This window comes from Euleptes europaea, chromosome 6 (assembly GCF_029931775.1).
Source record: "Euleptes europaea isolate rEulEur1 chromosome 6, rEulEur1.hap1, whole genome shotgun sequence".
Classification (NCBI taxonomy): domain Eukaryota; kingdom Metazoa; phylum Chordata; class Lepidosauria; order Squamata; family Sphaerodactylidae; genus Euleptes; species Euleptes europaea.
Window position 1 is genome coordinate 59,789,025 of NC_079317.1, and position 16,007 is coordinate 59,805,031.

General features: G+C 44.7%; 1 protein-coding gene across 1 annotated transcript in view; it reads left to right on the forward strand.

The window, feature by feature from the left end:
* Window positions 1-16,007, forward strand: part of CKAP5 (cytoskeleton associated protein 5) — an 83,496-nt gene that overhangs the window by 14,609 nt on the left and 52,880 nt on the right. The window contains exons 2-7 of the mRNA XM_056851215.1: window positions 5,529-5,620; window positions 10,747-10,940; window positions 12,092-12,298; window positions 13,454-13,625; window positions 15,282-15,414; window positions 15,633-15,736. Coding sequence (XP_056707193.1) covers window positions 5,564-5,620; window positions 10,747-10,940; window positions 12,092-12,298; window positions 13,454-13,625; window positions 15,282-15,414; window positions 15,633-15,736 — 867 coding nt within the window. The 5' untranslated portion in view covers window positions 5,529-5,563. The remainder of the gene's footprint in view (window positions 1-5,528; window positions 5,621-10,746; window positions 10,941-12,091; window positions 12,299-13,453; window positions 13,626-15,281; window positions 15,415-15,632; window positions 15,737-16,007) is intronic.

The following is a 16,007-nucleotide window of genomic DNA, read 5'->3' on the forward strand; positions in this document are numbered from 1 at the left end:
CCGGGAAGGGAAGGGAAAGGAAGGCTGCTTCCCGGGGGGGTGAGTGGAGGCGGCCGGGTGCGTGCCGGCAGAGAGGGCTACACGTGCCTGAGGCGGCACGCGTGCCATAGGTTCGCCATCACGGACCTAGGGCCCCCAAGATGGTGAACAAAACAACAACAACATTAAAAGCAGCTTTCAACAGTCATAACTAGACACACATGTGCAATTAAACACATAAACAAAGGAGGGTCAGTGAGGGAGTGCCAAACAAAACAGAAATTTTTTCACCTGCTGGTGAAAGGCAATGATGTCAGGACAGATAACTCTCCCTGGGAAGGGAGTTTCATAGAGCCATGCCTGAGAAGGCTCTCGCTTGGGTGTCTACCCATTTTGCATCTGTTGATGGGGGGACCTAGACCAGGGCCCTGAGTCGTTAGGAAGGCCATCTGGATTTCAAGTGTCTTAAATAGCTTAATAAGTGGCCTGGTTTCTCTTGTGGGTTTTTTTTTATTGGATTTATTGTGTGTCAGAATAAGAATTTTCCCTTTTAAATTTCACCAACTAGATCTGGAATAGTTGATGTAATACCGGCTGTGATGAGAAGGGAGTTTTTTAGTATGCTACAATAGTAGAGAATGAATGCATAAGTCTTAAATTCTTATAGAATGTTATGTTTCAAATCACCACAAACTTTGGGTCAGGCAGTAGTGGAATCTAGTTAATTAAGTTCCTTAACAGAACTGAAAAAATGTTGCTACTAAATATTGAACAAAATAATTAGGATAAAAAATAAGTGTCATTTGGTATCTGTAAAATAGGAATGGCAAATCACATAATGTTTATGGCATAAGCCCTTTCCTTGTGTTATGTATTTGGCTAGTGTGACAATTTAAAGTAAAATGTGGCAAACTTGTTCAGTATTGACATAGTATGTTATTTATTTAAAACATTTTAGGCCACTTTCCCACCCGATCAGAGTTCATAAGGCGGTGAACATAAAAATTAAATTAAGCAATTTAAAATACAGTTACAATTATAAAATATATTAAAAAAAATAAACAACACTGGAAGGAGGGCCATTAACTGTTGTTGAGTGTATGCTAAATGAAACAAAGTCTTCACTTGCTAGAGAAAGTCCAGGGTCCAGGAGCATCTCCAAGCTACAAACCTGCTCCTTTAGGGAGAGTGCAACTGTGTGAACAGTTGGCCACTGTGTGAACAGACTGCTGGACTGGATGGGCCTTGGTCTGATCCAGCAGGGCCTTTCTTATGTTCTGATGTTAACCCCATCCAAAAGAGCAGATAACCCATTTCCCAAGTCAGACGCTCCTCCCACATGTGTGTATGTGTTAAGGGCCAGGTTGCTTCCAACCTGTGGTGACCCTATAAATTAATGCCTTCCAAAAATGTCCTATTAACACCTTGCTCAGATCTTGCAGGCTGAGGTCTGTAGCTTCCCTTACAGAGTCAGTCCATCTCATGTTGGGTCTTCCTCTTTTCCTGATGCCTTCAACTTTTCCTAGCATTGTCTTCTCCAGTGACTGTTATCTTCTCATAATGTGACCAAAGTACGATAGCCTCAGTTGAGTCATTTTAGCTTCTAGGGAGAGTTCAGGTTTGATTTGGTCTAGAATCCACTTATTTGTTTTTTTGGCGGTCCACGGTATCCATAACACACTCCTCCATCACCACATTTAAAACAAATCAACTAGTCACACCAATGTTTTGTCAGGATTAAGTTTCCGCTTGTTAACCTGCATCCATTCCAAAATTTCCTCCAGCAACCTGTTCATGGTTTCTACCTACACCCTCCCTGGGATCTGCTAGTAGCGCTAGATAGAGCTGAGTGTCATCTGTATATTGGTGGCAGCTCAGCCCAGATCTCTGGACGTGTTCCAGAGGCTTTTCATACATGTTGAAAAGCATGGAGAACACGATAGAACTTTGGGGAACCCCAAGGGGCAGAGCAGCAGCTCCCCAGCACCACACTCTGAAACCTAGCTTCAAGGTAGGACCAAAACCATTGCGAAACAGTGCCTCCCAGTCCTAAAAAGTGACCCAGAAGGATACCACGATCGACAGTAATGGAAGTTGTCGAGAGGTCCAGGAGATTTAACCAGGTCACACTTCCCCTGACCATTCCGGACACATGTCATCCACCAGGGTGACCAAGGCTGTTTCAGGCCCATAAGCAGTCCTGAAACCAAGGTGGAATGGATCTAAACGGTCTGCTTCATTCAGGAATCTCTGCAGTTGGCCAGCCACCACTCATTCGGTCATCTTGTTCAAGAATGGTACATTTGAAATTAGATGGTAGTTATTCAACTCTTCTGGATCCTGAGTACATTTCTTCAAGAGTGGATGCACCACTGCCCACTTCAAGGCAGGAACAGCCACCCAGTCTCTCAGGGAGGGGTTTACTATCTGCTGGGCCCAACCTGCCAGCTTCCCCCCCCCCCCAGCAAATTTAAGCAGCCAGGAGGGGCAAGGGTCCGTGCGTCTCATACCTACGAAAATCCTGTCCACATCTTTAGACTGCACAAGCTGAAAGGTATCCTACACAACTGGACAAGAAGAAGAAGAGTTGGTTTTTATATGCCAACTTTCTCTACCACTTAAGGAAGACTCAAACCACCTTCCCTTCCTCTCCCCACAACAGACACCCTGTGAGGTAGGTAAGGCTTGAGAGAATGTGACTGGCCCAAGGTCACCCAGCTGGCTCGTGTGTAGGAATGGGGAAAGGAATCCAGTTCACCAGATTAGCCTCTGCCACTCATGTGGAAGAGTGGGGAATCAAACCCGGTTCTCCAGATCATAATCCACCACTGCTCTTAACCACTATACCATGCTGGCTCTCAGCATCCTGGGACCATCCAATCCTGTTGCTGCTCATACAGAGTCTAATGTACATGTTAGAGTGTAAGGATAGAAGGCAATGTGTATTAATATTTGTTTAGCATTTGGAAGTTGTGAACACATAAAACTATTAAAAGTATTAAAACATACGGGGCAGTCTGTTACGTTATAAACTTTTACATAGAAAAGAGCCATACAAAGTTAAATCAGGGGTCAATTTGCTTCACAAGCCACATTTTGTCGCGCTGCGCCTTGGGCATGGCCGTCTCGAGGGTCTCTGGCCTGGAGGACGCTGAGGCTGAGACAATCTCTTCCGCCTCAGACCAATCCGAGGGGGAGTCAGAGCTCGACTCTCCCTCGGTCGTCGCCAGGTTGCCACAGGACACACCTTATAGCAACACTGGCAGCTTGCTCCTCCCTGGCAGGCAGACTTCTCTGGCCTTATATGCCCTCCAGGCCAGAGAAGTCCCTCCCAGCTCCGCCCCTAACCCTCCCCCTGGGAACCTATATAAGGACTGGGAGGAACTCCCTCCCAGTCAGGGGAAGCCAATTGTCGGCTCCGCCCCCTCCCTGCCCTTGCGCGGCCGCCGGCCAGCTGAGCCGCGGGGAGGCCGGCTGTTGCCGCGGCCCTCGCCCGGCCTCTCCCAGGCCCCCCCCTCCTGCCGCCTGCCCGGGCGGCTGACGGTCCTCGCTGGCCCCGGCCCCGCCACGGCGGAGATGGCTGGCGGCTCCACCTGCTGGGACGCCTGCGCGGGCGTCCTGGCGCGGCATGGCTCCCTCGGCGGCTTGGGGGCTGGCGCGGCAGCGGCTCGCGGCTCCGGCGGCGGCTTGGGGTGGGCCGCTCGGGCGGCGGGCGGCTGCTCCTGGGGGGGGCTGCTGGCCGGCTGGCTCCCCTCTCTCCGGTCTGGCGGTCAGCTGTGGGGAGAGGGAGCCTGGGTGATGCCGCCCTCTGGACCTGTCGGGTGAGTGTGGGGGCCACTCCTCGGCCCGGGAAGGGGGTTGGGGGGCCCCTCCCGGGACACATTTATCTTCCTGGTAGTTTAATACAAATTCCCTGTTTGGCATATACCCTGGTGCTCTGCAGTAGGAAGAGAATCTGGCAGGAATCGTTTGAGATTCTGATTACCCAACAGTGCACTCTGTATTGCCTTGTGATAGAGAAGTTGGAAGGCAATAGTCGCCTAATTAGGACAGGGCAAGTTCTAGCCCAGTGATGGCGAACCTTTTAGAGACTGAGTGCCCAAACTGCAAACCAAAACCCACTTATTTATCGCCGAGTGCCAATGCGGCAATTTAACCTGAATACTGAGGTTTTAGTTTAGAAAAAACTCATATGTTAGCATCTTTTGCCTTAAAAGAGAAACACAATAGCAGAGCTTTCAATGATACAAGCAACTTTTTATTGAAAGGCAAATCCAAGGCAAAACCTCCCATTCATAAATGGCCAATAACCCCCCATGCAGAGTTTTGAGAATCTGGATAGGGAAAATGTGCATCTGAGTGGCAAATCCAAGGCAAAACTTCCCATTCATAAATGGCCAATAACCCCCCATGCAGAGTTATGAGAATCTAGCCTATGGAAGGGCACTGAAAACTAGTAGGCTGTTCTGAAGAGACAGGAAACAGTGGACTTTGGGGGCAACAAAAGCCATTTATTTAAGACATTTCTTATTTGATTACTTTCAGAAAGCACAATATCATTTTGTTCTTTTGGAAAGGGGGGAAAACGCTATCACAGAAAATGGGAGGTGGGTGTTAGGAATGGTGATACCGGGAGCCAGGTTTTCTTGTATGGTCACTTAACTATCTGATGCTTTTAATTTGTAGAATTAGACTTGGGAATTTATGATGTAAAGCATGTTAAGATGTCAGTCTGTGGTGGCAGTTCTTAAATACCTATAGAGAAACATGGTAAAAGGTTTTGACTTTGCTCCCCAGACTGTCATCTGGCAGCTCTCATTTGCATTAGTGATAGTAACAGTCAAATACCTCATTTCTTCTGAGTTGCAAGATAGATTTGCCACTGTCAGTTAAGAAAGGGGTCTTCTCAGGGGCTATACACCCAGCACAAGTATAGCCCTATCCATTACTTTGCTATTAAACATAGCGACCCTGCTTGCTGGCATCAATGCTTATGGTGCACATTCAGTGCACTGGGGTAGTCAGTTCTTGCAAGCCATACCCATCCAAACTGTCATCCCCTCTTTTTTAGTATTCTTTCTGTCTCATTCATATCTTTCAGTGTTAGGAAATCAGTTATTTCAGTCAATGTATGTCAGCCTGTGCTGTGAGTAGTGGCTTGGGCTTGGACTAGTGGGACTTGGGTTCAGATCCCCTGTTTCAGCTGTGAAGTTTACTGGGGGACCTTGGGCTAGTTTCATCACAGGTTCATGAGGATAATTTAAGGGGAGAGAAGAGTCTATATGCTTCCCTGAGCTTTGGAGGAAAGGTGGGATAAAAATGAGAGTGAACTTGAGTATAGAATTTGCACTTGCAGTATGCCAAAAATAAGCATACAGAATATGCCAAGCCCTATCTAAATTGTGCTGATGTAGTACTTTTGGGGGTGAAAAGTAAGGGTTAATTTTTATGCTGCACCTTGAGACTATTTCATTATTGGTTAAATACTCTTTCTTTGCTTTTCTTATTATTCCAGGAAGTTGTTAATCTGGCCTGCTTTCCTTTCTCAGAAGTTATTGTGATTTTGTAACGAAGCTGAAGCATCATGGGGGATGATAGTGAATGGATTAAATTACCCATCGATCAGAAATGTGAACACAAGGTAAGATCACCTTGTCCCTTGAATCTGGTGTGATTTGCTTGTATGACTTCAGACTACAGGCTATACTGGAAGAGTCTACCGTTCACACCTTGATGGATGTTGTGAAAGAGAATATTGCATATGTTATATTTTCGACAAACTGTGTAAGTTGACTCTTCAGGGTTTGCTGCAAAGTCACATTTATATAAAGGATGTGATTATTAAATATGTACACAAATTATAGCTCAGGTTGAGTTGAATATTTAAACAGATAGTAAATGGCCATCTGTATTTACCAACTGATAACTAAATGGTCCTATTCACACTGTAATAAGCTAACTGTAAGTCTTTAATATCCTGCCAATTTGTGAAGACAAGTGCAGACACATTTGATCAGAAAGGGGGGGTCCAAAGGTGTGATAAATTTTTCAGCAAGTGAACATACTACACATGCTTTACTGGTTGAGTGTGTATTTATTGTGGTAAGGTGTCACATGGTAAATGGCTATGCTAGTTCACTCTCAGTGCCTCTTCAAGCTAGGTAATTGGCTGTCATCTTTTGAATTTGAAACAAATGTAAATTAAGGTGTTCCTGAAAGAGAGGTGACTTTTGCTTTGCTAATATTGATGTTCTGCAGGTCTTGTACTTGCTGGTTATTTCACATGGAGCATCTGTGATTATTGTGCCTCAGATAATTAATGGGACAAATGACAATAAGAATATGTTGAGGGGAATCCTCTGTAAAACATTTTATTGAAGTAATTGTCCTATATTAGGCAGCGCTTACAGTTAAATATTATGGATGGGTTGTTTGTTAGGCATTGTGACAGCCATTTTATGGTGTTGCCCACAGCTTGCTTTCAGAATCCAAAACTGCCCAGCGGCAGTTCTATACAGCGCAATCCTGAGGCCTGGGCTGTGACGCAACTGCGGCGCAGCTGGACCACTCCCTAAAGGAAGACAAATGTGATGGCAAGAGGGAAAATGGGAGGGCTTTTTTTGTTCAGTAGTCCACTGGGGCGTGGAGGGTGGCAGCGGAGTCTGGTCGGACAGGGTACTTGCAGCCAATGAGGAGGCTGTGGAAGCAGAGATGTGGTATGGGGCATCAGACTCAGCCCTGGGGAGGAAAGGAGCGGGGCTAGGCAGATGAGGTGTCAGTCTGTGTTCTGCCCCCTCAAAAGGGTCATGGCAGTAGTGGGAGTCTCCTGGAGGGAACTTGAGATCCCCCGGGATGGCAGCCCATTTCCTAATGGCAGAGGTTAGTTCCCGGGAGACCATGGCTGTTTTGGAGGGTGAACTCTGTGGCAACACAGCCCCACTGAAGTCTTTCCCCTCCCCAGGCTCCATCAACAAACCTCCAGGGCTTTCCCAAACTGCCTCTGGTCAGCCTTCCCCCCTGCCTGTCAATGGAACAACCTACATGCCCACTGAAAGGGACCAAGAACAGTCCAAAGCCTACGGGGAAAGACAGGTGTGGCATGGGCACGAGCACCCATTCCCCACCCCCACTCCAAGCCACTGCAGTGCCCACATGAAGCAAAGGGCGTGCAAAGCCCTGAAGGCGAAGAGAGGGATGTCCTGCCCAGTGTGCGCATTTATCGAAAGCCCTCCACTTACCGGTGACCTCGCTGTGCAGCAGGACTCCCATGCTGTTGAGGATGCCCCCATGCCAATTCCCATGCCACCTGTGCTCGAGCCAGAGGAGGGGCTGGTGGGGTGGCCAGTGGGGTGAGGGCACAGAGTGCCTCTGAGAGGTCCCCCAGTGGTCTCTCCACGTGCATGTGTCCCTCCCCCATGTCCTGCACGACAGCAAGCAGCCCCTCCAGGTGCCCAGCAGCTGCCGTCACGGAGGCTGGCAGCCCTTCCATCCACTGCTGATCCCTCACAAAGGCTCTCCAGCCACTCTCGATGGCTCTCCAGCCACTCATGCTTGATGGCTGCCCACATTGGATGACAGGGTTGGGGGATGGGCTGAGCCTGGGGACCCTGCAATGGGGGGCAACCTCAGTTTTGCCTGGGCCATCAGCGGCCACAACACCTGGCTCCTGGGGACGGGACTTGCCCCTGCCTCCTCCACCTTCCCTAGTATCCACTTCCCCAACTCCTCTACCATTTGATGACATGGGGTCCACCTGCTGGATGGACTTGCCTGCCACCGCTGGCCCTGGTGACTCCAAGATGCCCAGTGGCAGCAGGATGACTGACCTGGCCTTCACTGTTCAACTCCCTGGTGGTAGGGTGTGGAGGTTGTTGATGATGTCAGCTGTAAAATGTCAGGGAGTAAGGCAGACCAAGGTTAGCCATTTGCATAACCTGGATGGTTTCCAAGGATAGGCTTTTTCATTGGGAAGCCTCTGTGTGAAACTGAGGGTCAGCATTCAGAGCCAGAACTGTCTCTGTTGGATATCCACCTGCAACAAACAACACATACAAGCATGCCCTTAGGTGGGAGGTCTGTGGCGTTAGTGCCGCAGGCCCCCCTCAGGCCTGACACTCATGACATCCAAGTCTCCATCTATCTGCAGCCCCTGTCAATGATTGGTCCTCCTCAGCATTCCCTCTATGGGTGACATGATCTTTTCCTGCAAGAGAATGGGTCCAGGGAGTCCTCAGTCACCCACTGCACTGTGAATAGCGGGGTTATAGTCAGTGCCCCCACCCCCTCGCTCCCTGTCCGTTTGGGGTGCTAGGCAACTGCAAGAGCTGAGAGACCTAGCCAGTGTGGTGTAGTGGTTAAGAGCAGTGGTTTGGAGCGGTGGAGTCTGATCTGGAGAACCGGGTTTGATTCCCCACTCCTCCACATGAGCGGTGGAGGCTAATCTGGTGGACTGGATTTGTTTCCCCACTCCTACACATGAAGCCAGCTGGGTGACCTTGGGTTAGTCACAGCTCTCTTAGAGCTCTCGCAGCTCCACCTGACTCACAGGGTGTCTGTTGTGGGGAGGGGAAGGGAAGGTGATTGTAAGCCGGTTTGATTCTCCCTTTAGTGGCAGAGAAAGTCGGCATATAAAAAACAACTCCTCTTCCTCCTTTTTCCTCTTCTTTCTCCTAGCTGTGCACTTGACCAGATACCCCCCATGGCTGTTTCCGCCCCAGTCCCGACTCATCACACCCCCTTTGATCCCTGTACACATGCACATCTTAGCATGAGCCTAGCAATGAAAAATGGAGTCTGGATCAAACTGCTATTAAAATGACAGTGAGTCACGCTGAGGGCATGCAAGGAATGTGAAGACAGCTCCATTAATCATGCAAAAGCCATCTCTGGTGAGAGTCAATCAAAGGACCCTTCCCTCAGAGACCTCAGGGGTCCCCTCACTGATAATTTGGACTTAATGAATAGCCCAAATAATCAAGACAATGAGCAGTGGGCCAGCCCCAGATATTTCCTTCTTATGGACCAGACTGGGAGATCTCTCCCCTTATTCTATCATGTAAAATAGACAGCCATCACAGATGTGAGAGCTGCCATGTTTGGGACTGCTCCAAGCAACTCAAGAAGGAAAGCGGGGGGAGGAGTCCCCGGCTTACCGGTCACTGCGTGTCCACTCTGATTAAGTCCTGGCTGAGAAGCTTAACTGAGAGAGCTCAGCCACAGAACGTGTGGACTTTGTTCTCCCGGCCGAGTGTTGGTGCAAAAGGGCTTACCCTGTTGTGCAAAGTGCTCTCTCTGTGCTTTTCCTGCCACTGCTCTGTCTGCATGGCAGGTAGCTCTCAGACATCATCCTGTGCCATGCTTCTTTCCTTTTGAGGTGTGTGTGCATCCTAGCTGGGGCCTTTTAAGGATGGGGGGGCTATTAGTTGCTGGGGAAACAGCATGGCCTTAACCGGGGAGACTTCTCCCTTGGCATCCTAAGCAGTTTTCAGCCATCTGGGTGCAGCTGCATTTGTAGGGGGTATTTAAAAATGACTTAAAATGGCAGCCTGCAGGCCACACCACCATTTTTAACATCACAACTTTGTGCCTGAAAAGGGGGGCATTCCTGGGCCTACAGGGAGAGAACTAACTTTGTCTCCACCCTCTGAACCTCCCCCTTTTACACCAGTGCAGAGCCCTAGCTTAGCTGCACCACAGATACGCCGGTGTGCAAAAGCAGTGCAGCTGAGCTAGGGCTCTACGCCAGCATAAATGGCCCTTATGCCAGCTTATCTGCCAGATACACCGGTGTAGAGGTCAGTCCCCCCCCCCTTTAGGATTGCGCTGATAGTTTAATAGATGTTTTCTGTCCATATAATTCCTACGTGGAATGTAAAGGCTAGAATTCACTCTTGGTAGAGTTTTGATAGAGATGAGAAATTTGGCCTTGCGTATCGGTTTCATTACAAGTCCTTCAGCCATGCAAGAGACCCAGACAAGTATTGTGTTATTATCATAGTACTTTACTTATAAGTATGCAAAACATGTGCTTGGATGCTTATTAGGTTTTCTGACGCAGGTTCTGAAGTCATTATTCTTCCTTGGATATCTTTCGGTATGATATTTTTGGAATAAGAGGAAGGAGGTGTAAATTATAATGGTGCTGATGGAAGAAATGAGGCCAGAGTGTACTCTGCTTTTCCCATACATTTTATACTCTTAGGCTGAGCAAGCCAGCCCTCCCTTTAATATTGTCGAAGGCTTTCACGGTCAGAGTTCATTGGTTCTTGTAGGTTATCCGGGCTGTGTAACCGTGGTCTTCCAAGACCACGGTTACACAGCCCGGATAACTTCCCTTTAATATTTGCCATTTTTTCTAAGTAATTTGTTTTGTTCTGTTAGCTGCTATAGACTAGCCAAATTTGTTCATGGATTACTTCAAAATAATTATGCATGGTCTTATCTTTTATGAATCATGATGTAGTGCATGATTTCTCAGACACATCAGTGTTTTTGGAACATAGCATATGACTGTATTGTGACCACTAGGGAACCACTGTTCAGTGGCTTTTTGAAGCCACAGACAAAACTTTTATTTATGTGCTATAGCTAATTAATCCTTAACACTATAATGTTTTGAGGTAGAAGGCAATAAGAATAGCTGACATTTATATCTATAGCTATAAATTCACACACTGCTTTTCTGTACTTGTTCGAATGGAAGAAAACATTGTCAACATCTTGCTGTTTGAGTAAAGCAGAGATCTAACCGGAGCCTTCTTTCCCTAGTTGTGGAAAGCCAGGTTAAATGGCTATGAAGAAGCTTTGAAGCTCTTTGAGAAAATAGATGACGAGAAGAGCCCTGAATGGTCCAAATACCTTGGACTTATAAAGAAATTTGTGATAGATTCCAATGCAGTGGCTCAGCTGAAAGGATTAGAAGCAGCACTTGCCTATGTTGAAAATGCACATGTAGCAGGAAAGTAAGTTTATTGTTCACTATGTTTCTTTTGGAGGGGACTGTACCAACATTTGCAGTGATATTGCCTAACAGCTCTTGGTCTGGAAGTTTTACATGATGCTAACCCTTCTTGAGTTCAAGAAATATCTCTGTGAAACACGTGCTCTTACTTGTTGCCCTGTTACTTGTTACCCTTTATTCTGGGAGTTCACCCTTTATTCCGGGAGCTTACTTCTACTGAGCATCTGAGCAGCTATCATGTTTGAAATAAATTCCCCAAGGTTCAAATTATTGCCATGGTTTAAGGTTTTTCTAGAGCTATATGGATTAAAACTCTAAAATGTTATAGAAAATAAGCAGGACATTTATTTAAAATCCAGACATGGTTCAGGTAATTAAATTACTGGCTAAGGCCTGTTCAAAAAGATTGTAAAAAATATATCAAATGGTAGCCCATCATAGCATGTCATGACTTATGTCTTCTGACCTCAAGCAAATAATTGCCTCATCCTGTTCTAAATATGTCAGATCAGACTACAGTTGGTTAGTTCTTTGACTTGTGAAATACCACAGCAGCATAGTATCTTTGTGGAGTTTTAAAATTCTGACAGTTAACTTATCTTTCAAAGTAAGGGTGCATAATCCAGTCACCTCACAGGAAGTAGTTTCATGTGTGGTCTATGGGCTGGTTAATACACGAGAGTTTGATAAATAAAGGAATGACAAGAAGGTGTGAATTGGCCATGGGAAACTGAACGTCCAGATTTCTGATGCAATTTCATTAGAATTGATTCACACATTCACCTGCCAATAGTGCACTTGCATGTGTGGGAACCAGCCTTTAATATGTACCTATAGAATGAAAGAGAGTTGTATATTTCAAGGCTATGTTTTGTATATTGCTTATGGTGGGTATGACTCATTTGTTGAACTTCAGGTTCCATTAAGCTGGATACTGTTCATTTGCACAGAACCAGTTGTGATCAAAATCATTAGTTAAGCATATGCTTTAGGCCTTTTAACAATGTATACAAAAGTCCAGCACTAAATGGAAGCATATGTAAATGGGAATTAGTGGCATAATAAGATGCATTCTTACCAAAGTTAATAGGGCTATTGACTTTATATCAAAGTATTGTGTTGCCTAATTGTGTGCTTTTCTTACTTTAAAAGAACAACAGGAGAAGTAGTCTCTGGAGTTGTCAATAAAGTGTTCAACCAGCCTAAAGTGAGAGCCAAGGAGCTAGGCATGGACATATGTCTTACGTTTATTGAAATTGAAAAGGGGGAAGTGGTACAAGAAGAGCTACTTAAAGGCTTGGACAACAAGAACCCCAAGATCATAGTAGCATGTATAGAGACATTAAGGAGAGCACTAAGGTAAGATCATGTGGAAGAAACTGCCATACTAATGGGGAGGAGATGACCATTAATGGATGTTGCTATTGCAGTCTATTTTAAAGTGTAGTAAAACAGCAATTATGCTCACTCTGGCTTCTGGAAAACAAATTATTGAAATCATTACTCCATCAGACTCCTTAGTAGCTTGTTGTGCTGCCAAGGCAAGCATTTGATCCAGTTAATATTTCTTCAAGGGATTCCTGATAGGACTGTTTCAGAGATTGGATGCCTTAGGTTGTTGCTGTTCAGATTATGGAAAGATTTGCAACTGATATGCCAAGAACTGTAAAATGTGTGGCCATGATCAAAAGATTTGACATCTTAATGCCAGGCTCCAGAGAGTTTTACATTTGTTCCTTAAATACCAGCACACCAGCTCTTCTCCCCCACCCCCATTTTTCATACCATGGCTTTCAGTGCTGACATTTTGATTAAAGAAAGGCAACAAATCCCACGTAAATGCATGCTCGCTGCTGGGTATATCTAAATATTTTTTGAGATCCCAGCCATTAGATACCCATCACACTAGTTTCGTCATATTTTGTTTGCAGAGTGGAATAATAATTTAAATCTAGTTAAGAACAAGGTTTCTGTATGGTAAGTGTTTAATGAGTGAATCTGCTAAAGTAATGCTTAGTAAAATAATAACTGTTTCCATCTTCAGGAGTTTATTTCAGGTTTGGGATTAGTTATATAATTATTCTTGTGGTTTTTAGTGAAAAAATAATAGTATTTTGATAACCTGTATATGTTTTGTAGCTCTTACAAGTTTATTTTATAGCTGCTGCTGAAGTTTTGGGTTGCATCATACTGTGGTTTATAGCACAAAGAACATTTTACCACCCTGCTAAAGATAGTTAATAGTTGTGACCCAAACTGGGTCATCCCAAAAATTCTATAAGAGAGGAATGCAGGGGGACCCATTTCTGCAACAAGTGGGATTTTATGCTTTTAAAATGATTTACAAGGGCTCACTTTTTCTTTTTTCAAGTTTTACACAGTAGTACATCACGGGGCAGCTTCAGGCTGCTGACAGCTTATTTGAATGCAATGACAGTCCTTTGCTAGACAGAGCGGATGTATGCCATAATTGTGCAATGGTAAACTAATTATATCTATCTATGTATGTTACAGTGAATTTGGTTCAAAAATAATCCCACTGAAGCCAATAATCAAAGTGTTGCCAAAACTTTTTGAGTCTCGAGAGAAGGCTGTTCGAGATGAAGCCAAACTTCTTGCTGTAGAGATCTATCGATGGATAAGGGATGCTCTTAGGCCTCCGCTGCAGAATATAAACTCTGTTCAGGTAAGTGTGGCAAGCTCTTGTCATTCTTCGCAGGAAGATTAGCCATAAGCTTCTGAAAACTTTGTCCCAGAAAGATAACTTTTAAGTCCAGCTCAAGTTAGTCAGCCTTCAGAACCTAGATAGTGGTCTACAAATGCCATTGACAGTGCATTTTATTCTATTGAAAGCTCTTGTTTATACTATTTTTGTACTGTGTGTTCCTGGTCATATTCTTAGCAGAGATAATTTGATTCTTGCAAAGTATGTAATTGAAAATCATGCTTGCATTATTTGCAGTGTCTGTTCTGCTTCTAGTTGAGTGCCTCATATGGTCACCTTGCATTGTTTGCAATTTAAAGTGAATAGCATTTCAAACCAGTCGTGCATGTGTGCAGTGGTGGCATTCAGCATGGTGCCTGGCCATGTGCTTGGTGTTCAAATACATTCACTATTTACCGGCTTGGTTAGGTGGTGTATACCCCAGGGTCAACATGGGGAAGTTACTCATCGTTTAAAATCCACTGCATTAGCAGGTATGTGCTCCTCTCTCCCTGGGCCTTGACTCAAGACAGCCAAGGAAAGCACCTTATTTGTAACTTACTTGGTGGGTGTTTGGGGCCGCTGTATGGGAGGGAGGGGGCAGCCATGGCAGAGCAGTACTAGAACATGCACGCACGAAGTGCTTGCAGCGTGAGTCAGCCAGGCAATACAGGCTAAATCAGAATGGTGACAAATGACTCAGTGTGCACATGCACTCACTCACACCCATGCAACAGGATTGAAGCATTTCTTTGTATTGATTTTTTTTTTTTACACAGTGCTGACATAGGAGTGACATATGCAAAAATACATGTGGTGAAACATCTGCAATATAATTTTGCACATTTGGAAAACAGTTTTTTCAAACTTTAATGACTGCAGTTTGCAATCAAACTTTGATCTCAGTGGAGGAGCATTTTAGTTTTTTTGTTGTTAAATTGGACATTTATGAATCATCTGCTTTAAAAAGTATCATATAAATTACTTTAAATGGGATTCTGTTCCTGTGGGATACATAGTGGGGGAACAGTTGAAGATGCCCACTTAACAACTTCTTGTACCATTGTTCTAGTTAAGAGTGTTGTCTGCTAGGAAAAAATCTGTTTCTTGTAATGAAGTGTTTGGATCTGTTTCAGTGTCTCTCTTTTAATAGCATAATGAATGCACACATTTAATTGAAATCCTAGCAGTTTCATGATAGACTTACCACTTCTAGCTTGCTTTTTCGTAGTTTGCTAGACTTGATAAATGATGTATAATTGTGCGGTAGCAGCTTTGTAAATTCAGGTTAGCAAGTAACAGCACTAATTGTATGAAGTGTAACTGCCAGACATGTACGTGGAGCAGCTCAGATAATTGTTAAAACTTGATATATGGTCATGGCAGAGTGCTGCTGTGAAGTTCTCAATTAATATGGTTTTTTGGTGTCATCAGCACTTAGTGTGATTGACTGAATGCATTTTAGCAAACAACCTTACCCTGTTTCTTTCACCTCTAGCTAACTTTGCAGTCAGTCAGGCAGTCTGCAACTGGTCTTACGGGCCTAAGGAGCTGTGTTTACTTGCAACTTGGGAAAGCAGCAGTGTGTCTCCATGGCCTGTATTTCTTGCACTTTACAGTCTGTTTTGAATCTTGCAGCTAAAAGATCTGGAAGAAGAATGGGTCAAACTACCATCCTCTGCTCCAAAGCAGACCCGATTCCTCCGTTCCCAGCAAGAAATGAAAGCAAAGTTTGAGCAGCAACAGGCAGCAGGTGGAGATGCAGATGGAGGTAATATTTGACATGAAACTTCATTCTTGGGAACTTCGTTGATTAGAATAAGACTAAACTTGTTGGGAAATGTAAGAAGATTTAAAAACAGACTTATTTCAAAAATGCCATTCCTTGTGCAGTTAATATTCCTTCCTCCCTGACTTGATGATTCATATAATCAAGTGAATGTAGTAGTACAGCTAGCCCCTATCCGGCTTTGTCTTTTTTTCCTGCAGGCGGAGATGATGGCGATGAAGCTGTTCCACAGGTAGATGCTTATGAACTCTTGGAGGCTGTGGAAATTCTTTCCAAACTTCCTAAAGACTTCTATGACAAAATAGTAAGTGATAAAACAGTTCATCAGACCTTCTGTAGTCTTTGTTTGAACTATAGCCATTACATTCTGTATGGTTTTCTTCTTGCACAATTAATGATCCTGTTCTATACCACTTTTATAGTGAAAGTACTTTCATCTTTACTATTTAAGGAAGTCTAGTAATGAAGTAAATTTACAAAACATTTCTCAGCTGTCTAATTCAGAATGGCTTCATGTCTGACAGTTAAACATTTGGTAGTTTTTTTCCATTGCATCGTTAAATAAACAACTGAAT